We start from the raw sequence: 25,641 nt of genomic DNA on the forward strand, positions 1-25,641 counted from the left end.
TACTATAACTGACTTCAAAGGGAATCGAACCCGTTGTTGCAACCAAGGTTGCGACGCTCAATCTTTAACCATTTGATTGTACTAATGGCATCAACATTTAGACTTAGTTTGTCTTTAATAAATGGTTATTTTAATGAATTTCAATAAGTTTGAGTATAGTGTTATACACTCAGTATTCTGCTGCTAAGGAAATAATATAACATCTTTATTCTGGTGAAAAGGTAAAATAAAATAACTGAAACTTGTGAATATATTTTATTGCTACATTTGTTCATGATATTGTACATTACTTTATACTTTCATTAAAACATTTTTAAATATTTAAAAATTCAACACCTTACAACGATCACATTCGTTGACGAATACATAAAGTATCCCGTTAAAATGAATTATATAATTAAGGAGAAACGTAAAAAAAATTAACGTAGAAGAAGAGGTAATGAGGTGGTTCAAATAAATATTTTGTAAGTATGACTACAACAAAGTCTTAACTAAAATAAATAATATTAATACTAATGACAAGTTAATTTAAATTAAGCTAGCGGTTCACCTAAATACCTACTATCGTATAACAAAATTTCCGTTGCCTCTCCGTCAAAATACCTTCGACAAGAGGTAACAGAAGATTGTACTTAAGGCTTCATATTAATCACTATTATCGTTTAATTCATTCTAAATCGTTTTTATTTAAATGCTTTCATTCAAAATGGTCTATAACATTGATTATCTAGTTTATTAGGTATATCACGCAGACCAGTAGTTTAACAGAGAAATAATAAGATTAAAATACAATAATTCATTAAAATTAATACAATATGACACCTATATAGATTTCGTCAATCTGCGTATAATTTAGATTATTGTGGGATTTAATTCGTTTAAAAATTACAAAATTAAGCTAACGGATATAAAGTTGCGCTTTTACACAAAAGTAACGCGTGATGCACAGGTACTATTTTGTAACTTATTTCATGTCACAGGTGCATGTAAAAATATTTTCCTTAATTTTAGCCTCTTAAATGGCAGTTTCCAGACCTATCTAAATACAATTAATAACGCAATCTTTCCAATAAAGATTTAGATTAACGAATTTTTAAACCAATTGAGCACTCGTATAGCACACGCTTTATTTTAGGCTTGATCTATATACTTCAGTCTCATCACACTAATATGTACAAATTAAGTTAAAAAGGCTAGGTTACGAGTAAAATCGACTTTTTGAAATTACATGCGGCGCTGTCGCTGGGTGCGGTCGGGTTATCGTCGTGATGGCGGCGGTCTTCTTCTTCAGTTTTGAAATTGGCCGTAATTTAAAGAATAATACTGCTGATACAGCGCAAGAGCTTATTAACGTGACAAGGAGAGCGCCCAGTGTTGCTGCGAAGCCAGGAGTGGTCATACACACAAGTCCTGGTGTTGGAACCACCTTGGGAGCTGAGTTCTCTTCTGCAGAATCAAGGTTAAGGTCACCAGCAGATACAACACGTATCACTCTGTTAACTCCTACTTCTTTCTCTGGTGATGTCGCTCGACGTTGCCTCCTTACTCGCCTCTCATCCCGACGTACTTCAACTCCAACTGGGTACGAGTCAATCTGCGGTGGTCCGTATTCTGCGTGAGGAGCGATTACATTGTGACCTTCTGAACATTGTTCCGGGCAACGGTATCTGCATATCTGTATCGTACATTGGAAGTGCACTTCCATTGAATCCGGGAACTTGAATGCTTGGAAATGTGCATATGAAAGGACAGATGCGCTAGCTCCGAAGTTCTTTATCTTTGTAAACCTTGACATTAATTTTGGTCTTGTCACACAACCTCGCCTGTCGACCAATTGTATAGGCGCGCGTTGTCCATCATGTGCTACACAATCACGTACTAACATATCGAACTTGGCATCATCATCTTTTATAGCTAGAACCATTGTCATTGTTTGACCTATTTTCACCAAGCCAGATACTTCAGATGCCCAAGGTCCTTTTCCGACTTGAATTTGCATCCAGCATCCGACATTGTCGCCAGCAAAATCAGCACGAACGACGTCGAGCATATCAACGGGGAATGGTCGGAATGTTACAGCCTTTTCGTATTGGTCGTGCCACGTGCAACGTAATTTCCTCGCTTGATCCCAGACTTCTTGCACCTGTGGGTCGTATTGTATAACTATAACATTCTCAAAGTACGTGCCGGCTGCGGCGACATCTCCTCGATATCTGGGGTCACCACTTCCTGCTGTTCCACAGGCGTGTGCACCGATCTCGAATGAAGCCGACGTTCTGCCCAAATTAGGAGGAAGGTGAACGCATTGATGGTTTGAGTAGTGACCTTTCGAGAATACTATGCCAAAGAAGGGTTTATCGAAGCTGAGAAACACTCGCATAGCATTCTTTTCACATTTGACATCCAGAGAAACTATTTTAGGCATATCAGGTGCTGGTGCAGGCCAGACGTCGCCTGTGGTACTGAAAACTTTATCACTTGCTGAAGTTTGAGCATCAGCGGGAGGCGCTGGTGGCGGCGGTGGCGGTCCCCTGAAGCCGGGTCCGATATCATTCTTGTGATGATTGACCGAAGATCCGATCCCAAAAGGCTTCGAGTGCATAGGATGATGATTTGGAATCCTGGGCATCCCTGAAAACATTTATTATTTCAGTAACATATTGTATTTGTTACAAATACACATATTGTAAATGCCATGGTATCTCTAATTTCTGGCATTTTGTACGCTTCGCGAAATTAATAATAATATATTATTTTGTATGTTTTTAAATATTGCAGTTTATACTTTATATTATATTCATATTCATTAAAGATTATTACCACAGTTGACAGATATGTACTACGTATTATTACTTATCAGAAAAGGTAGTAAAAGTATGATTTAACATTTATTAATGTGTTAAACAAGGCAATCTTGACATTAAAAATATAGAGGAAGAACGCCAGAACATATTAGTGCTTACCTATAGGATGATGCGGCTGGTGGTGCGGGGGATTCTGTCTCCTATTATGCGGGGGTGGTACCGGCGGGGGTGGTCCGTTGTACGCGTGGCTCGGGGTTTCTCTCTCCGCAGACTCCATCGCAAGCTGGTCGCTGGAGGGCTCCGCAGCGCTGTTGGTGTCCGGGCTGGGATTGCCTCCTCCGCCGCCATTTTCGTTTGACGATTGATCGCTCAGTGTTCCACTCTGAAAATGAAATATGTATCGTTAGTGCATTCTAACCTACGTCTTAGAAATATGACAATTAGTATACTGTAATATGTTATCTTCATATATTATGCTTTATGATCCCTAAATAGCAATCTGACATTAAACACTCTTGCATCATAAATTAAAACCTGCAGTTTAATTTCGTCTAGAGCCTTATCTCGGGAATTCGATAAAAAAATCGTTTTGTATCTTCATCAGCTTTCACTAGTGCGCGTGGGCAATATTTAAAGTGTTATTTAATTCGACACACTGACCGTTTTTACTGTCTCCCGGAGTAACTACGTCGGAAGCTGTGCGACAACACCCAACACTTCTGGGTCGAACGAAATCTCGCTAGATGACTCTCGGCTTTAAATTTTCTTGGGACAAAAATAGAATCATGTGAAAGTTCCACATGAATACGTTTTACATTCGATTTAAATCATCGTACATTTGACTGCTCTGTTTTTTCCAAAATCACAAACTGGTTCCAGTGAGCAACAAGTTTACACTCGATCATTAATTATTTTTTGTTTTCACATTGAATAGTCAAATTTGGGTAGAGGTATTTGGGTGGTCCGTGTAAAATTATCTGGAAACTTTTACGCTGTATGGAACCGGTCATTTAGTCTTCAATATCTAGCTTGTTATAGGCGTCGATGTATATCCGAGCTCATATAAAACCATCAGCTTTATACCTCTCATTTATTTAGCCTCGAGGCTCGAAATTAGAAAGTATTGGTATCTGACCAGAGTATGTGTGTAAGTACGGGTTGTTTTATTTCTTCAATAAAGATTTATGAGTGGGCTTGTAAAGGTTCCTCCTTCGTGTCGACTGTCAAGCGCTGCAATTAGTCGAGATTGGAATCTGAATGGATCATACCGAGAATTGATTCCTACAATCATCTACACGCATCAAGTTACGTAACTTATAATATAAGAGAAAGTTTCGAAGATGCGTTTCGGGCAATTACAAATTATTAGGATTGAAAATATGATAGCGATGGAAGTTGAGGAATTGTCGGTTTCTTTGGTATTGCTTTTATATTGATTATAAATATTACTCTACAAAATTGTAATTTAATCTTATGTTTAGCATTCATCGTCAACAACTGAGTAAGAACGAATTAGATATTAAAATTTGAGTTTGTTATAGTGCGTAATAGTTGAGAGAAAATATCAATATTTAAACAAATAGTATCCAGAGAAAGCGCCTTGTTCCATCCATTATGGGGACCCCTTCTACCGCTTAGAAAAAAAAAGAAGTAAGAAAAACCATCCAAGAAGGAAACAAACGCAATAATACGTGTGTAACAAGATCCGCGTGCACTGGGGAGCGGCCGTCAAGTGCAGTATGTCAGTGCGCGGTCGTTGATCTCGCTGGACTCATTTTACTTTCATTGCGTCCCTATCGGACGTCACTCTCTGTTTGTGGTTCTGTCGGACACGTTTAAGAGAGTTATTGTTATAGAATTGTAAAGCATTATTATGATCTTATTTTATCTGATGTACTCATTATGGTTTGCCACAATGCAGCAGTAATGCTACCAGCTATGATGAGTACTGCCTGAACAATCAAACAGTATGAAGTATTTTCCATACAAATCTCCACAAAATCTTATTTGTTCTGGTAGTGGAAGAAATGTTATTATTCATTTGAGTTGAGTGATTATTGATTTCGTGCTCTCTCGAAAACATTAACGCAGTCAACGATCGCCTTCTATTCTTTTCATTCCGACTAAATATTACTATCAAACTGCATTTAACTGCACCTTTTAATTACTATGATGATTTCAATCAATTTATCGACCTAACATATAGGTAAATAATATTTTAAACGTGTCATAGAGATAAATAAGATTCTGTTTCAAACTTCTTTCAGAGTTATCAGTTCTTAAAGTCCCATGTCAATCAGATGTTTATCAAAAAGCTCACCGTTTGCATTTGCACGCATAAACATGTTTGCATTGATAATATCAGGGTGAGGCAGGTAGTAGGACAATACCTAGAATGACGAGCAGGATTTCGAGTTCAATGTATGTCGTCGCTGTAGGTCGCGGTGGTCGACGGGAAAGCAGCTTTTACTCTTTACGCGACTCTCATCTATTGTTGGCTTCCCTTTATATCGGCCGGCTTGCCGACAAATTTACATATTTGATGGACGTGTATAATTTGCTTTTTGTGTACTTTATATTTTTAGACTTGAAAGTTTTAGTGTGCTTCTGTACGATGATCTTTTCGTGATAAAATCGAGAAGTACATTTCAACAAGTTATTATTTTTTATAGGTTTCTCTATCTGTCTGTCTAAACCGTTTCCCTGTCTATATGAATGATAGATAAAATCTTAAATGGTCACATAGGCTCCAAGTAGGATTCATATTTTTCTCGAAATAGCGATGTTTTATATTAAAGCTTAGAGTCAAATAGCGGATCCGTATTTAACCTTTGCACGAAGCCGTGAAAGATTGGAAAACAATCTCGCAAAGAAAACGGGAGCTCATGCTTCCATTACCCACATATACCATTGTTGCATCGATTCAATAAACTCTAATGGTGTTAATTACCCTGGCCAGCGACTATTAGAATAAAATATGTGACGGAGTTTTTGTTTCCAGGAACACCGTACATATGGGGAGTTGTTTACAATGTTCTGTTACAGAGTTGCCATGTAAGTAAGCCTTGGCTATGGCTGAACGGGTAAAAAGTGTTAGACGGAACTCGTCGTGGCCGTCGATGGGCAGTAGGTCGATGGCCATATTTGGCGCGTTTACCTGATGGCCGTATTAGATTCGATCCCATTTTATTTCCTCTGGAGGACACGCCCCATTGCTTTTGCCCCATCGCTTTTGTTTTGTGTTGAGTGTGAGAAGTCAATGTGTTTGTCGCAACACTCCACATATTACTCAGCCTTAGCCAATCTAACAAAAAAGGAATGACAAACAAAACTGTCGTGATGCGGAATTCTGCAGCAATTGCTGTAAAAAGCGATTATTTACAATTAGAAGAGTTTTGAACCATTCATATATTAGATGCCGGTTGGGGATATGTTTATTGAAGATTTATGGAAAATATAACATAACTGACTGACAAAAAACTTATAAAGTAATACTGAGTTGAATAAAAATAACTGCGTTAAAAACAACCGACTTCAAAAACGGAAAAGTAAGAAATAAAAAAGATTTGATATTATTAATTACTACATATTATTTTTATGTGCTATTTACTAAAAAGGTTTGATGTCGGTGCATGGGCTTAATACTAAGTGCTTAGTGTTTGGCACCGACTTCAAACCTATTTAATAAATAGCACATAAAAATAATATGTAGTAATTAATAATATCAAATCTTTTTTATTTCTTACTTTTCCGTTTTTGAAGTCGGTTGTTTTTAACGCAGTTATTTTTATTTAATACTTTTTAGTGTATTTTTCAACACGAATCAAACGAGCCCAAACTCGATAAAGTTGAGTCAATATATTACTGAGTTCCTATGGCCACCTTCCGATTCCATCATCAGATCAGCTCCATGTCATGATAATGTTTCATCGCTATCCAATTTACATTCGTATACAAAATTTCAGCTCAATCGGTTACCGGGAAGTGAATCAAAGTTACTTGCTACATTGAAATTAAGTCATCGAGTACAGACAAAAATGCTCATAAAATAAAAACTACTAGGCCTAGCCGAATAAAATTTTTATGGGACCAATTCGACACCATCCCGCATCGAACAAAAAAAGAATCACGTAAATCGGTTCAGAAACCTCGGAGTAATCGGTGTACATACATAAAAAAAAAAAAAAAAAAAAAAAATATACCGGCCGAATTGATAACCTCCTCCTTTTTTTTGAAGTCGGTTAAAAATATAAGACATTTTGTCAGCATTTCCAAGTATTATGACGGATCTTTAATCGTAATTATACCCATCATACAACTTTTAAAAAGCACCTTATAACGACGACTCTACAACTATAACTGCATCAATTTATTTCAACTAAATGCAGACTAAATAAAAAAATAAAGCGCAAACATAATTAAAACACGAAACATTTCCTCCGTTTATCGTGATTAGTCCAATGATCAAAGCGTACCTATCTAATAAATTAATAGTAATCAGTATAATTTAGCGAAACTACGTGTCAGCAACTGGCGCCAGTGATGCGCCGTATATGTGCATCGATACTTGAGTGTTGACTTTCAACTTGCCTATAGTACCTACTATCTAGGTTGTTCTATAGGTACTCTTGTAATAATAGATATTTCACAATATTATCGTGAATAACTATAATGTTTACATCATTATGTATCTACCGACAAAAATTATGGAATGTTGAATTAAAAAAATGAAAAATTGTCACATTTATTATTATTATTTACCTACATAGCCAATTCATTAAAGAGTGGTGAGCAATTATTCAGGTGAGCCATCCTCTATGCAAGATAACTTCACGTCTTTTCTATAATAATTTTGTATGTATACTAGTACACGTATAGTTGTTAAATAAAATGTAGGTAAAGAAGATTTACGACTTAGTATTCGTGGTATACAAAAACATGAATGACGAACATGTCACAAAAAAAAATGTAGATCATCATACAAAATGCTGAGTTATCATTAACACCTATATTACTTGCTCTGTGATTAACACCATCAAATCTAAAAAACAGCGTGTCTAATAATATCAGGAAAGTATATAAAAAAAGTAAAACTAAATATGTTGTTTTTATTCTTTCATTCGATTGGGCAATATTTCCAGCCTAATTTGTTTTTTGTAATGTGGTTACGATGATTGACCTGAATCCCATCCATTATTTTGATATATTTACTCTATTTAATCCAATCACACGAAATATGAAACGACAAGTACTTAGACTACAATGTTAAATAAATACAATTGATGGCTGTTTTCTAAGTCTTTAACCTATTTTGAATGAACGAATGAAATATGAATGCATAATATTTTGATGAATGGTTGCTACCGGTCCCTTCCATCATTCAGGAGCTCTTTTGATATTTTTCTCTATCTGCCTCTACAACATTGAATAACTTTTTGTAGGACTTATCCAAGAAATTAATATTATACATCAATGCTATAAAATTTTAATTAGTTGGATTTGTCTCCGCCTGGATTAGGCAAATAACCATAAACACTAAACAGTAAACATTTTGTAAAACTTCAAAAGATAGTGCAGGCGGGCCGATCATCTAATAGAAAGCGATTACCAACTGCCTTTGCATATTATATACTACTAGCTTTCCACCCGCAGCTTCGCCCGCGCAGTCAAAGAAAAACCCGCATAATTCCGGTTCCCTTGGGATTTCCGGGTTAAAACCTATCCTATTTCCCGGAGTAAAAAGTAGCCTATGTCCTTTCTCGGGTATCAAAATATCTCTATACCAAATTTCATACAAATTGGTTCAGTAGTTAAGGCGTGATTGAGTAACAGACAGACAGACAGAGCTACTTTCGCATTTATAATATTAGTATGTTAACAATAGGTAGCAAATCTTTACCATATGAAACACGAGAAGGATGACAACAGCCGCGCCGCGCCTCACCCGCATCTTAGATCTGCAAACAAAAAACAAACGTTCATAAATTTGTTCGTCGAAAGTTTATGTTTGACTTAGCAGGGGAAAGTTCGAGTATCGTATTCGCTGTTCAATATCACTTGTAGAAATTGCCTTTTTAATAATTTGTGTACCTACTATGTACAAGGTAAAGAAGAGAATCTTTTAAACTATGTATTCAAACTTTAGATTTTGATCAAGTTTATAAAACGTGTAAGAAAATGCAGAAAGAGATGTACAATATTGAGGCACGTTTCCAGAATCTTTTAACACACACAAAATTTCATGAAATTTTATCTCTCTGTAGTAAACAAATCACTTCACTGGTGTGGAGTGATTTGTTAGTTGTTACTATTTATTTGTTACATTAACTATTTATTTGACTAAAAATTACGATTTATAAGAGCTCTAAAAAGTGTAGTGAGCTAGAATAAACATCAAAATCAAAAATAGCCATACACGTTTATGTATATTTTTTTAAAACTATAAACGTTCGCCTATCATATGAATAGTGAATACTCGTACTATAGAATAATATTCCGGTACATTTACAATGGAAATGGTGGTCTCATTGTAATCAAAACAAAAGTGTAAGGCATTCGAAACGTCACAGTTTCCCGCCCTAGTGTAAGTTCTCGCGGCTGTTCCCCACGAAACAAATAAATAAATTACATCCATTGTAACTGGTGCCTTACTAACTTGCTTCTGAGATAATAACGGTTAATTGTGAATGCGAATTAATTTGAACACACGATTTTACTTTTTACGGCCGCGCATTGTTTCAGACAATAATTTATCATCGAAGTTAATGTTCTCTACTGTTAGTTTTAATTCGGTTAGAGTATGGGTTAAAAGGATATTAGTGTAATAATTTTAGATTCACTTCATGATAAATGAGACGATCGGTCTATGAAATAAAATTAGTCTATGATTGTCCGTGCATATTATTATGAGATTAGTAGGTGCATTATAAAATTTTTTATTTTTTATTTTGTTATAATTTAGTTAAGTAGGAAATTATATGTAGGGCCTCAAAATGCATTTAAGCTTAACACGAGCATAGCGTAATGATATTACTTATATTTTACTTTTTGTTAAAGACAACCAAACACCGAAAGTCACGAAACTACTTCTAAGAAATTCCTTTTTACTGTCAAGATTTCTGATTCATACCTAAAATGTTTGCAATATCTCGAATAATCTTTTCCATTTATTAAGGGATAGAAATTGTGAAATTTCGGGTCAAAGGCGAGCTTCGTTTGAGGCATTCTAATCCCAGGAACGTGCTGAGAAATGAAGATATTTTCTTTCTTATTCAGTAATATTATTAAGCTTCAAGGAATGTAGATATAAGATAAACGTGCTTTCATCAAAAACAGCGTTAAATCATAAAGAGATAAATTAAAAAATCGAATTACTTATCACATGTAAATGAAAGGGCGGCAATGCTTGTAATTCTCAATCAAGACCTCATTTTGCACATGTCAGTTGCGATTGGCAAAAACAAAACGGTTGCTGTGGTGCCAGGTTTAATTGACAGGAGTGGAAAGTAAAGCCACGGGTGCACAGATCGGTTTTAATCACCGAATATTTTGGGCGTTGGGCGGTCTGGCCAAGTGGGTCCAAGTGGGTCAGGTGGAGAAAGTGCCGGAACTCTTTGTAGATGTCCACTCGGATACTTTTTGCTGTTTAACGTAATACTATGTTCCGCTCTTGTATAATTGCAGGGTGCGGATGAATTCGATCACTGCGTCTGCGTACGACCGGATCTTTTGAATTGTTGGTGTGTGTGTCATCGGTCTTCTTCAGGAATGTGTATATTTTATTGATGTTATTTTACGTGTGTAGAATGTTATATAATAAGTTACTGTATAACTGTATTTAAGTTTGAAGAAGTTAGGCATTAGGCTTTTGTGGTTATTTATGATTTATTACTTGCTAAATCGTTGTTATTTTTCAGTTTGCTGAATAATTATATATCAGATAGTTTGTATAAGAAGATTTTGTATCGGGAGTAGTTAGTTTATTTCTTTTTCCTTATTCATAAGCATTGTTTTATCTATTCAAAAACATTTAACGTTAACAGCCTCTGACTACCATTAGTCAAATAGAGCAATTACCTTTCATAATAGTACGTAAGCATTATGCAGTATGGTATAATAAATAATAAGGCTTTGGCTATGATGTACATACTAATGATATCACGTCACGACTCACGATTGACTTATTATCGTATATTGTTACATATAATTATAGAACGTTATATGTGGCGTATAAGATTTGTATAGCAAAAATTTATTGTAATTCAAACTTTTAAATTTAATACATTTAAGGAGAAAATATGTAATAAGAATTGAATAGTGTTTTCATTGTGGAATGATTAAAAGTAATATGTTTCGACAAATATAGGCTTATGGAGTTAAATTTAGGTAACAATTTTTTCCATATTAGAAAATAATATAATAATTGTTATTTTGTTTCTGTATAAAAGGTTAAGTTTTGAAGACTAAGCGTGACTGCACAAAATGCACTTACAGATATATATAATATTATGATTGATACATAAAATATTTTGTCGGCGCAACTTTTTTGCCGACTCTACTTACACTAAAAAGGCGGCAACAACCTCTCACTTTCACTTGTTCTTGACCGAGATGTGAGCTTCATTGAAAATTTTGTTATCATTACCTACTGTTAAATTAATAAGAATTTGGATGTGTTGTGAGTAGAACTCATGGGAAAATTATTTAAATTTCAGTGTCAATGCTTAATATACCACCGCTCTTATACATAAAAGTACTTCATTATAGATATGGATAATCTAATGTTTATTTATAAGGGTTTTCTCTTATATCCAAGACAGTTCGTATAGAAACGATAAAAATTCTAATCAAATCGCAGCGATCGAATCGATTTGGAAGCCATCACAAGAAGCTATAAATTTGATTTGAGGTTTGAATTCTGAGCGTAAAAAAAAAGTTTCGTTTTCCAGAAAATTGTTTTTTTTTATTTAAGTCAATAACCGTACCTAATCTTATGAAACAGAGCTTTTCGATTATGAAAAATATCTTATATTACACAAAATAACTTAATAAATGCCCTAAAGGTACTCCCACAAGCCGATACATTTATACTCTTTATACCTACTATGTCTATACTTTTTCATCTTAGCTCCTATAAATTAACAGTTACTAAACACTAGAGCTAGACGGTTAGCAGACAACCAGACGGCTAGGTATCACAACATCTGGGGTCAACGGCCGCTGATAGTGAGAGTATACGACAATGCGTGTAATTTAGAGCCGACATTTTAATATTTTTTTGGCGATATCCATGTTTGAAACGATAAACATCTGTTTTAAAAACACGTAAATGTCTATAATTTGTTCAATTTAAATTTTTATTGGATTTATATTTCACATTCATGTTATCGGTTAATCATAGGCATATTTTATTATTAATCGTCTCTATCTATTTATTTCTATAAACATTCTGATAATATGCTGCGATAAATATTTTTTATGATGTTAGTTTTGATTTTATAACAGATAAACTTAATATTTTGACATACTTTTTAGCAATATAGAAATAATTCAAAACAAGTCCTTGATCATAAAACACCCGTTACGTGAGGTCAAAGGTTTTTTTATCTCCCATAGAATATATTTTATTATCGCCTTCCTATTCGTCCACATACGGATTTCTCTAAAACCATTAAACCAAACCTGACCTTCAATAAATATTGAAGTTTAACTAATAAGCCGAAACATAAAAGCAAACAAAACACTCCCAAACGAAAGCGCTTCTTATTTACACTTTCACCGGCGACGAGAGGATCTGTAGGATAAGGTTATGTGAGAAAGAGAAAGATCAAATTTAGTATGCAAACACACAGACACACCGACAGGCGAATGTCACGTTCAGATACTTGACAGATAAATTCGGATCGTGAGCGAGTAAATCGATAACCCTTCATGTTTGACGTTTAATTAGCTTATCGGAGACCATTAAAGTAAGTTTAATTTATTAATGTAGTATTTTTAAATATCAATTTCCTTATAGGCAATGTTATGTCATTGGATTTTTTATGTACAACAGAATAACATACAGGCGGATTAACTAAGAGAAGAAGAATTGCACAATGGCCAACCTTCGACATTCTAACGACTTACACGTGTCTCCTATACTTTCGATCGACCGGACCATATGATAATACGAGTTATCTTCATACAAAAACAACCACACATTATGTACGTATCATGGCTATATTCGGAGGATAAAATCTAATCTAGGTAATAGTCAGAGATGACGACACACTACGTATCAATATCTATGTATGTAGGTAGCATATTTACAAAATCACCAGCAAATAGCAGTATTTTATACTTAGTTAAATAGGTCACTCAAAAGTCTGTTTATTGCGTAGATAGCTGTATCATGACGGTACATGCTCCTGAATGGAGGGACTTTGAATGGAAACTTCGTATTTACCGCATTGAATATTTAAATGATGTCCCCGTAATGAAATGTAACCTAAATTAAGGTACAGGTTAACATTTTATTTTGTAATTTGTAATTATTTACAATGTCTATTTGTTGATGCCTACTACATGGAGAGAGAACAAACAAACAAGATTCACCTTAAAGCATAAAACTATTAAGCTAGGGTCCAGGGGCACGCCCGCAGCCCGCTACACATTACTTAATATGTATCTACTGAATTCTTACATTTGTTTCTAAATTGAAATTTATTTATTAAATTCTGCATTTGCTACCGCAAACGAAATTTTAATATTCTTACATTTTTTAATATTTTGTATAAACGCGACTTATTCAGTACCTATGTATAATGAATATTATTTTACTCACGGTGTGTCTGAGACTAACTGATATGAAATATAAGATTTACATTTGTTACATTTTTACAGTCATACTAGCGTTCCTTAATAATATGCAACAAAACGAATAGTATATCAATCGAATCTCATTCCCATATTACTGTCACACAATCCTAGGAAACTAACAGTTATAACTAATTACAGAAGACAATGCACACACACACACGCCTTGGGAATCTGTAGTGTCGTAAACCCACTTACGAGACCCGTTGGCACACATACGTAGGGTCATCTCCGGTGATTAGAAACCACGTGTCGATATATATCGTCCAAGACACCACCTTTTATAGAAAAGTATGTGAGTAATTCGTATCCTGGATTCATTAGGCATTCGTTATTTGTACTACTGCCACTAAATGTACTTTTACGATCGTTTCTATTCACGATCACCGATCAAAAACCATCAGAAAAGGTAATAAGTAATACTTTATAGTTTATACGTTATTTAGGGAAATATAAATAAACTGTAAACGTTTGTGAGAGCACTAGAAGTGAGTTCAAAACTTTATTTTAATGAACCGTAACTAAACCTCGATTTACTATTTTTGCAAGATTTTTCAAGTGTCATCGTAGTTATTTTGAGAGCGTAGGTCAGGGCTGTGTGGTTTAGGAGTGCCTGCATAATATTCTTTCTTTTCCTAGATTTAATATTACGTTATTTATAATGTTTAATAGCGGCTAAGTAGATCGCTCTTAGTGGAAATTTTATATATCTTTTCCAACGTAATTTACAATGTAGAGGAAGTTTAGTCGTTAACGTTTCAGTAACTACGTACTTAAATGTGCTTATTAAACAGTCTCTACAAATATGGATTTTACCTACTGGTTAGGTGAGGTAATTCGAAGTTGCGGTTTATCTCTACAATTAAATGCAAACACGTAAAAATATATAATAATAGAATTATGTAAATGTAAACAGTCAATTTCTATACCATGGTTCTTCAAATACCTCCTAGTCCTACTTATACTTATTTACAGTGGTTGCGTTTTTTTGAATCAAATTTCTCTATTTTTTGCCTTTTTTATATAGAACTTTATATACTAAAATATTTACAACATTCGATAAATTCCGATTTACACATCGTGACTATTCATTAGAACCAGTCTCATAATATATACGCGGAGTTGACACGAGAGTAGTCAAAAACGAAAGTAGAATCGATCTAAAATCGGTGTCCAAAACATCGAGTTTCGTTCCTGGTCAGTCGGTCGAACTTTCACCAGTTAATTAGCGGCTATCGATGTTTTACGGTGTTAATGTCTGATCCGATGTGTACGTTCAACTTGATTGATTCCAATCATCCTTGAAACTAACATTTGAGCGGTTAATCGTGGTTGAATCCTCGTTATTAATTTTATATCTTTTTTATTGGTTTGTGATTGAAGTTTAACGTTTAGGTACAGTTATATAATGAGACTTAATTTGATTTGTTAATTTAATTTGGCGATTTTTACGACGGTTAAAATTTTACGCGAATACACACACAACTTTTATTTATGTAGGGTATATGTAGAGCTCATAACGAAAGCGTCAATGAATTTGTCGCTCCTTAGATAAGATTTAAATGATGGCAATTAAAAATTACCCATATGTTGCATTTACATCAAACGAGCGAAAGCTCATTCTAACCGCACTATGTCTATTCGTTTAGTGTAAACAGGCGTAGAGCATTCTTTCGTTGTTCTTAGTGCGTTCAAAAATATTCTATGCAATGTTGTAATACTAAACAGCACTGAATACGAGTTTTCGTTTACACTAAAAGATCACGAAAGAATGCTTTTGCTCTAGCTCTAGCTCTATGTTCGTTTGATGTGAATGCAACGTAACGATGCTCGCTCTTCAAATGTAGTTTTTAATACAACAAGCGCAGGGTTTTCCAAAGTTGCAATCGCATTCTACTCATATAGTCTTATGTAATAAGGACACTATTTCTACAATTAACATTTTTAAATTATCTACTTTAAAGGAAAGGTAGAGTTTTTAAATTTTAATATATTATATAGGAATGTAAGTAATATTATCGAAAAATTATGTGCAGCTGGTAGACATGACTAATAACAATGCTGATAGAAATTATTATCAAGCTTCATAATTCTCAATAATTAATTAAAATTATGATAAAAACACGCTATATTAATTATCTCGTGTGAACACAACTGTTACCACGGGTTCTCATTAAAATTTCACGCAAAACACGACAATTGGGAGAAAATTTCAGTTCTGTGTGAACACATGTCCATAGTTACACTATCGAGCAAACAAAAGGCCGTTTGTATATGTCAATTAGAAGCTTCGAAGATTCATTCGACTCATCTCACTTTCTCTTTTATCTATTCAATTATGCATTGATTGAACGAAAATAAAACTCATAACGTTCTACAACGGTCAATATTACAATAGTAACAGGTTTTTTTTGATTCACCATTTTGAGTATCCTTTAAACCTTCGAATATTATTTGTTTAATTTAGGCACTATTCATATGTCAAACTTTATGAATTTCTATGGATGTAAGATTAAAATATTGGAAAATACACTGTAGTGAATAAGCATAATTTCTCTTTAAGCTTATTTGAATGTATAATTATCGTTAATAATATTTAATGTATATATACGATTAATACTTACTACCTACGTAATGCAATTTATTATTAATAAAAAATAGATTGTAATTAATTATATTTAGATTTGTTTTTTATCACGAATATGTGTTCATAATAATACTCAGCTAACCCGTAGTTGATACTTGAAATTAGGAAGACTACCAACCAAATCTAGAATAGATTTAAAAAACAAAAACCCATTTATCGTACCACCATCGGCCTCACTATCAAAGGTATAAAAACAAGTAAACCTATCCCCACTCATGTGAAATGGCCCTGCTATGAAGAAAGCTGCCACGGGCTTCCAATAAGTAAGGAAACGTAAGCATTACTTGATCCAATACCAGATGGTGGCTTTGTGCAACATTGTATCACAATGTAAACATTAAACATATACCTTTAAAATATAAGAAGTAAATTTATATAGAAGTAGGCACTTGCTTCGTTAATGTGCGCGCGGCATAAGTGTTCATACATGAAACGAAATTGGTAAAACTTAAGGTTTATTTCAGTGAATAAAAATAGTCTTAGTTTAAGTATCAATTATCTTTATGAATGCGGAAATTCATTATTTAAGTTTGAAAAGGTTAAAGATAGCTCTAATATTCGCATTCATAATAATGGTATGGATATAAGTTATAACGCAATTTATAGTTTATACTTTATACTATCTACTGATACTTAGTACGACTAAATATTTTTTTTTAGGAATGCGAGACACATCAGAGTTCATTGCCCTTTACATCGTAATTAACAACACAATGATTTAAAAGTAAATCTTTACAACGTGATTCATTATCAATAGGAGGAGTCAAATAAGTTTAATTCACAATGAATAATTTTTTCATAAGCATTATTATTTCATATTCATTATTTATAAGCGTGTTATGCGTGCCCGCATACCAATTGCATAGATAACTGTAACAACTCTGACAAGCGGAGTTATAGTCATCTATCTATTTAGGTACCCTGTAATCGTAACATTACAATAATTCTGTATTAAAAGTTGTAAAATGTGTTGGATAATAGTAACACATAAATTAATAAATAATAATTTTCAAATTGGAAGCTCGCTTCTATCGAGATGATTTATACTTATAATTTTTGATTCAATGATAGTACCTACTTAAAATTTCTTCGAAGTATGATTAAAGGTAATATATTAAGTAGATACCGAGCTAGGAGTTTTGCCGAATGTAAAAGTTAATTTATACTTCCAACTTCCAAGTAAAAATGCTGTAAGCAATAATTGTAAGCACGTAATAGAAAGTAAAAGAGTTAGGGAAGTAGGTATCCGGCATCGTGCATCCGAAACGCAGTAACATCCTATTTAATATGTAAATTTAGTAAAGAACGAAAGTACATAAAGCGACATGAGTAAACTTGAAAGTCGTACCTAAATATTTACATAGGTACAAAACCATAAAAATCTCATCATAAACCGAAGAAGACGAATGTTTGTATCGAGTTCTAATGAATCGCGTTATGCAGTTTAATATTTAACTAACAAATATATTCTTTTATAAAATTGTGGCACCTACCTTTAACAAAAGCACTGCATTTACACCAAATTACTTTAGATATCTTAAAAACAGAGTTTGCCTTTGATTTCCACATAAACTTCAATACCTTGTACAATATATTTTTCAAATTAAAAAACCGCCATTATAACCTAGCTGATATGTAGCAAAACGCTATGTATCTACTCATAAACAGAACTTTCTTTCCTTCGTTACACTTTACTCTGTAAACTGTTACACATATGAAAATAAATGTTCACTCAGCGAAAATAAATCGCTAGCCTTAATGAATTATTTCAGGTAAAGAGGGTCAGAAGAGAGAAAATAATCATAATTATCTCGGCCCCTATACGGCTCGTCTTAATAAGTTAATAATAAGCGTGCTTGAATATGAATACAGAATTATGACATAATTATTTCGTGTGAAGTAGTATTTAAAAGTTAATATTTTAATGCAATTAACAAACGAATTTCAGAAACTTATAATTATTATTAAATTTATCACATTTAACATGTTTACTTACTTTATTTAGCTTACGATGTTAATCATACTTTTTTAATCAAACCACATCAGTATATTATGTACGTAGTATGAGAAGTATATGAGAAGCCTTGTCTATGAGAAGTATGAATTAGCCTTGATATTGACAGCATAATTTCCATCATATTTAATGATAACATATCAAAGTCATTACAAAAGTATCATTACAAAATTTAGGGTCCGTGGGTTACGCCCCCGGTGTGTTTTGCCCCCGTGGTGGAAGCCCCCGATTTTAAATTAAGTTATTATAGTTGATTTCGCCGAAATAAAAATATTTTTTACTAGATACAGACGATGAAAAAAGTGTTTCGGAACCAAATACGTAGACAAACTTACTAAATAAGTATTCTAACTAACACAATATTGGATACTATAAACATGCTACAAGGATATTCACTTTATTACTATATTACAATTATTTACTTTAGATGCATTACTTTGTACTTTGTCTAAACGAGGCGCCCGTGCCCGGCCAAACTGGTTTTACACAATAGCCAGATCGAATTCTAAAAGAAAGAGATAGGTAGTCAAAGAAAGGGAAAGATAGGGTTGAAAACAATAGAGTCCAGGGTGACGGACAGTGAAAATAGCAAACATAGCGATGGGCACTATTTCTATCCCTTTCCCACATAGTTGCAATATGTTACTGATAAGAAAGTTTAGTCGGTCATGTTAACTCAAAATGGCAAGTCCAGGTCCTTCACGTGGTTTAGCACAAACCAATTACAAAATAATTTCAAATAAACTAGGTGGAAGAACGTTACTACATGTCGGATTTGCTTATAATCTTCATAGGAAAAATAATAAATCGAGTGTGTGGACATGCGTAAATAAAAGACATGGCAAGTGTAGTGGTTCTATAAAATTAAGTGAGGAAAGTGACAATGTACAAATTCAAAAGTGTCATAATGCTGAGTGTCAACCTAACTTAATGAAAAATGAAGTTAGAGTTGTTATGGAAAAATTAAAAAAGGAAGTGAAAACGAGTTTCTCGAGCTCTATACAACAAAAATTTGAAACAAAATTTGCCGAGTTAAAAAACACAGACACAGCCTTCGATGAATACATACCCAAATTCAATAATATCAAGCAAGCATTTTTTATAATAGGTTACACTTTGCTATCTGACTGTACTTTTGATAAAAATATTTAACTAATAAATATTATAGTACTAAAACGAAATCGGGGGCTTCCACCACGGGGGCAAAACACACTGGGGGCGTAACCTACGGACCCAAAATTTACATAGCTTACAAGCGTCTACACACAATTTGAGTAAATACCTACTATGTTACATTACCAGCCACCACTTTGACACGGTTCCCGGGTTCACAAAAGTGATAAGGGTACAGAAACATTGGCATAGCTAGGAAAACGAGGGCTCTGAGACAAATAACAACGAAAAAAAAAAGAAAAAAAGAAAACGGAAACTGCAACATTAGCAAAGTCTTCCAATATTGATTTTGAAAATGGGACAAATTTTGGAAAATATTTACTGCCCCTGGTTAGCTACGCCACAGCACAGCTTCATTCAATAGCCCATATATATGACTGTTGGTAATCCTTGTAAGGCGGTTCAAGTTACATGAATAAATGCGATATCAATTGATACATCTTGAAGGTCAGGCGGATCTAATTAAGTACCATCCGGCTACCTTTACTGATCGCGGTTTGTAAGCCTTGCTTTCAGGCCACGCATATTTTTTATACAGATCAAGATGTAGGACTGGGTGGAGGTGCTTGTGGTTAAATAAAATTAGTTTTTATTTGTTTACGTGTAGATACGCTTTGAATTAATTCGGTGCACTTATTTGTATAGTGAGGTGGGTAGGGAATATGCTCAGAGAAAAGGGAAACCGATGGACAAGGGTCATTACTGAATGGACTCCCAGAGCAGATGCTAAAAGAAAAAGAGGAAGACAAAGAAAAAGGTGGTCAGATGAGATAAGGAGAGTGGCGGGGCCGCTATGGCTACGGAAGGTGAAAGAACGTGGCGAGTGGAAGAATTTGGAAGAGGCCTTTGTGTCACAAGGACACGCCAACACCCTCAAAGAAATTTAATTTTAGTTTTAAGTAAAAATGTAACCTGTAATATTGGCAATAAAGTCTATAAATAAATAAATTTGTATATAACATGACATTTTAAATGTGCAAAAGGGTAGTTTTTGATTGAGAGTTAAATTATTATGTAAGAGAAGTTATTTTTTAAATTCGAAACTAACTAAGTAACAACTCAAAATGTATCCGGTGCATTTACATCAAACGAGCGAATTCTCATTGTAACCCTTGCTGTTCTTTCGTTGTTCTTAGGGCGTTTGAAAAAATTTTATACAATACTGAACAAAACTGATTGCGACTTTTCGTTTACATTTAAAGATCACGAAAGAATGCTCTTGCTCTAGCTCTATGTTCGTTTGATGTAAATGCACCGAGAGGAACAATCCACAACAAAGACCTTAATGTAACAAGACTGGAAGCAATAATATGAGCGTTGAGTTGCAATTAGCTAACATACAATATCTGAACAAGTATAATTGCATCGTTTATTGCGAACTTTAAGTTTTAACCCTAGAAAGATAATCATATAGCACCTACCGTAAAAGATAATCATACGTCTGTCAGATGTATGTTAGTTAATTAAGATTTTTAGTAAGACTATAGAATTTTTGTCAAACCTTATAGGCTTAAGTAAATGTTTATATTCTATTTAAGAAAATAAAACGATAAATTATCAAAGATAAAGTTTATTTGACAAATTACAAACAAAAATCGTAAACTTCTTGATAAATTAACAAAAACTTAACTTATCTTCTATAGGAACATATAAAATTACTTTCAGTCTGTATATTTGCATATTTGGTATATATTCACTTAAATTGACGTATACAATACCTATTTCAATAATCAGCATTTTAATTTTAGGTTATTACATACACTCATGGCACAACGTTGTTATGTTCTCCACACACGGGTTTTTTGCACTTCACGCATGATAATTTCGACATCCTGCGGAGTTTAGATGGACAGTATGAACAATATCTCTTTTTTTTTATAGGCGGCACTTCATGTTGAACCTGGCAACTGTTTGCATTAGCATTAGGCAGCAAAAACTCTAAATTTTGCCGCACAATCCTTTTCAGAGTTGGCATCTCTAACCTTTTTTCCATCCAAGGTAAACTGAGATCTGTACTAAATTTTTTCATAAAGTTCTTACAGTTTAGAGGCTTTTCATTCTTTAATAGAATATAAGATTATCATTTATCACGTACGAATTTACAAAGGCTATGTTGAAAATGTTATAAAGTACAGCCATTGGCCATCTGTTCGTCTTTCTGGAGCATGACATTGATGAACACATTTGGTCAAATTTGTCGACACCTCACCTCCAAACTTGGTTGGCAGTAGAGTCTGAATAGTCTTCAGCAGAGACGTCGGTTATATCCACAGCTTCATCGACGAATTCGTCTTCAGTGTCACTCTGCACATCGTTTTCCAAGAGGTTATCTTCGCATTCGCTTTCACATTCTGATGACGTTTCTTCTCCACTTTGATTTAAAAAGTTCTCAATTTGAGAACTATCCAACACCCTTCGGTTTGCCATTATAATATAATATTAATTAATACCTGAAAATAATAACAAATAAGTGTAAATAACAATAAATAATCAGATCAAATAATTTGCAAAAGTTGTATTAAAGATAATCATACGTCTCGCGGACGTACGACGTAGGTATATCTTTTGTACTGAACGTACTTACCGTGTTGTCACCACCACTCAGCGCTAGCTCCGGCCACCAAATTAGTTGACTAGCGCAGCTAGCGTGCTGCGATTAATAATAAAAAAAATAGAACGAAATTTAATTTCGCGATACGTCTCGCGGACGTAGATTATCTTTCTAGGGTTAACATCGCATTATCGTTTTATGGTTAAGGCAGTAAAAATTTACGCTGAAAACACCTTGAATGAATGAAACTCTCTTTTACACACTTTCATCGCCTACTTGTTTAATACATTTACCAAGCAGTGGTTAACGTTTTGTTGGTTATTTAGTTAAATAATATAAGTATACAATACAATCATCACACGAGTAAATTTTATGAGCTCTTATTTTACGCTCTTAATAACATCTTAAGCCACATGTTTACCAATCCAGTTTCTTATACAGCTTGATCTTAAGATTATTTCTGGCTGATAAAAAGAAAAAATAAAAACAAACCTAATAACCTTAGACGGAGAAAGTGCGAGAAAAAAGCGGGAGCCTCCAGTATCGGCCCCACCGGAGATAAATTTCTCCCATTAACGTAACGATTAAACGATTACCCGAATGCCGACGTGTGCTCGAACACGTTTCCTGTTTACCGATCGCTTGTTCGCCGATCTGCGACGTTTTTATGGCGCTTTTTGTTTGATCTGTCGCTTTCGTGGACATATTTTACATGCCGCGTGCGATATTTACATGTGGGTATTCTGCAAACGTACCTACTGCAGTAGGTACTGCTTAAACTTATTAACAATATAAGAAATGGTGTCTTAATTGTTTTTTACTGAGTAGTTAATGTAGAAGCGTGTGTTTCAATGAATTTTATAGTTAAAACATGGAACAGGAAAGATTCACAGAGCTTTTACTTTTGAAAGCTTTTCGCTGAAATCATTTCAAAACTCAAGACATAGTATAACTAAAGTTTCTGTTGAGGTTAATTAGGTATTGTGTGTAAGAAAGTCCAAGCGTGAATAACGTGCTTTACCTTAAAGAAATATGTAAACGTATTGTATGTCGGATGAAAATTTGTTTAAGAAGGAGAAGTAGAAATATAATGAAAGAAGCGCAGAATATTATACACGTGACATATTACAATCTCACGAAAATTACATGTGTTATATTCACAGATATTCGTTACTTTACACTATTTCGATTTTATTACACAAATTGTAGGCACCCTTTAATCAATCTACTTTCTAAGTTTCCGAATTTTCTGTGGTTTCCCTTTTACCTTCTTGACTTTCCGATGTCGCTGACGAAGTCCGATGACAAATACTTACAAATAGTATCAATATTTGTAAATATGCAAATTTAGGTATATAAAAATAAAAGTTATATCCAATTTCTAAAACAATTTCACCAACATCGAAATCGAATTAATTAATCTTACATTTGACCCTATTTGAGTGCTATACTAACAGCTCACACAGTTATTTGAATATGAAGCGAATTTAAACCGTTAAAATTGCAAAACGAATCAATAGTTGATAATTGATTAAAATTATTCAGTTGAAACAAGCGAGCAATGCTTTAACAGACGAACCGAATTGTACAACAAATTGACCATGTAAATGTTGAATGGATCGATTGAAAGCTTTCGTAATATTTCACGTGCTTCCTGAGCTTTTACTGGATATTGGTAGTGCAGAATTTTAAGTTATTTATTACAATAAAAATATATCAATTTGTTGCTTAATGTGGTAAAATATCTTTAATTTAGAATATGCATAACGATCATTGTGCGATGTAGGTACTAAGGTACGAATATTGTTTTGTAGTTAGTGGATACCCATATCCAGAGTTGACATTGTAAGTATATGAAATGTAAAGTTTATATTATGAAAGTCGTGATATCAATCTTCTTCAGTTATTTCTCAACGTGTACTCTGTTATATTGTCTGTACTGTACCTGTAGTAGTAAGAATATTATAACTAGTTTTCAAATTTTCTGCTCACTTTTTTCATTAAATACGGTGCGTTTTTTTGTTTAGATGTAGGTTAATAATAAATTTGAATTTGAAATAACTCTCACTTGGGTTACACATAATAGTTTTTAATTTTGTCTGCATGCATCCCATTTTGAATAAATCACTTCATACTAGTAACGTATACTTTATTACATGTCATACTCATTATTTAAAATAACGCATATTTAGCATGAAGCGGGAAGCCGCAACAGTATCTATACTGTTATTCATTTTCTTTACAAGTTTCCTATGTTACGGCAATCCACTTGTAAATTATCATACTTTACAATAAGTAACATATTATAAAGTTGGAGATTAAAGCTTAAAGCACTTAGCTCTTTGACCTGGAAAGCTCACATTTAGCTTTATTTGTAAAACTTTATATCGTTTATGAAAGCTGCATAGCTTAGAATTTAAAAGACACCTTCATCAAATTTGGTGCCAAAAACGGCTTAAGCAAAGACTAAACACATCTATCATCATCCTCTATTATCATCCATAGAGATCAATGTATTAAGCAGTTCATTATGAGTTTTCAGTATGAATTGTAACAACGTCCATTAAATCCACTACATTCAAATCCATAATAAATCCAAAGAACATACCGTTTGAATCTTCCGTACGCAACCGAAACACACACAAGGTCACAGTTCTCACAGATTAAAAATGTCCCACAGATAAATAATGCGGATGGCACGTGCACGTGATACTTTGTGGCGCGGCGGTGCGCGCGCGGCGGCCTGAGAGTGACAAGTGGTGTTGGCGCAGGTGTCAGACTCCCTCTAACAAGGTCGCTCCCCTCTCGTACACCCATTTCACCCGGAGAAAGTCTGCCTACATACATACCAAATTTACGAACTGATTGAGTCGGAATTAAAGGCGGTGATGAATGAAGCGAGGGGTCAACGTTGAAGGTTACCCGATTGGTTCAACTCTGGCCAGTCCTGAACGCTTAGCTTATCGCGTGATGTACGAGTCTTGTAGTTATCTTTTATATTATGTATTCGTTATTTGCGGAAGGAAAAAGATGAATAATTTAGTGCCACTGAATGCTCAAATGAGAATTAGCGCAAATCTGCTAGAAGTATGAAGCTCTATAAAGCTTTAGCTTGGATAAAGCTCCGATAGAGATTAGGGAAAACGGACGCATTTATTTCAGTCCCGAGCTTAAAAAAATGCATGCTAAAAAGCTTAGTGAAGCTTTGATAAAAGCACACTGAAAGTGTTTGGCTTTTAACCAGAGTTTTGAAATTGAAACGCTCGTTGATAAATACAGCATTCTTAACCTAATACGTACACTGTTGTTTGCATGAAGTAGCTTCTTTTAATATATCTATAATATTACAGGATGATACCAACACCACGTAAACAAGCAAACACTACAAATTAAAAGCTAATGTTGTAATACTGGAAATTTCTATTTGCATCCAAACTATACAGTGAGAAATGTACTTTGAGTGCGAAATACAGTTAACGAAATTAGCATTACAACAATGGTTTCACAAGTGAAGACGGGACATGGCTTTAGTCTTTGTTGACAATTTGCCATCAGAAACCAACTGAGGTGAATATGCAACAATATACAAGAAACC

The 25,641-nt window shown here is 34.0% G+C and overlaps 1 protein-coding gene across 1 annotated transcript; it reads right to left on the reverse strand.

Annotated features, from left to right (window-relative positions):
* Positions 1 to 240: 240 nt before the first annotated feature.
* On the reverse strand, positions 241 to 24,811 carry LOC123695088. The gene is made up of 4 exons (XM_045640793.1): positions 24,655 to 24,811; positions 8,704 to 8,761; positions 2,964 to 3,186; positions 241 to 2,631 (listed from the first exon to the last, which is right to left on the reverse strand). Exons 2-4 carry the CDS (start codon positions 8,752 to 8,754, stop codon positions 1,199 to 1,201), a joined length of 1,707 nt encoding a protein of 568 aa, XP_045496749.1. The 5' UTR covers positions 8,755 to 8,761; positions 24,655 to 24,811; the 3' UTR covers positions 241 to 1,198.
* Between the last annotated feature and the right edge of the window lie 830 nt (positions 24,812 to 25,641).

This window comes from Colias croceus, chromosome 10 (genome assembly GCF_905220415.1).
Source record: "Colias croceus chromosome 10, ilColCroc2.1".
Lineage (NCBI taxonomy): Eukaryota > Metazoa > Arthropoda > Insecta > Lepidoptera > Pieridae > Colias > Colias croceus.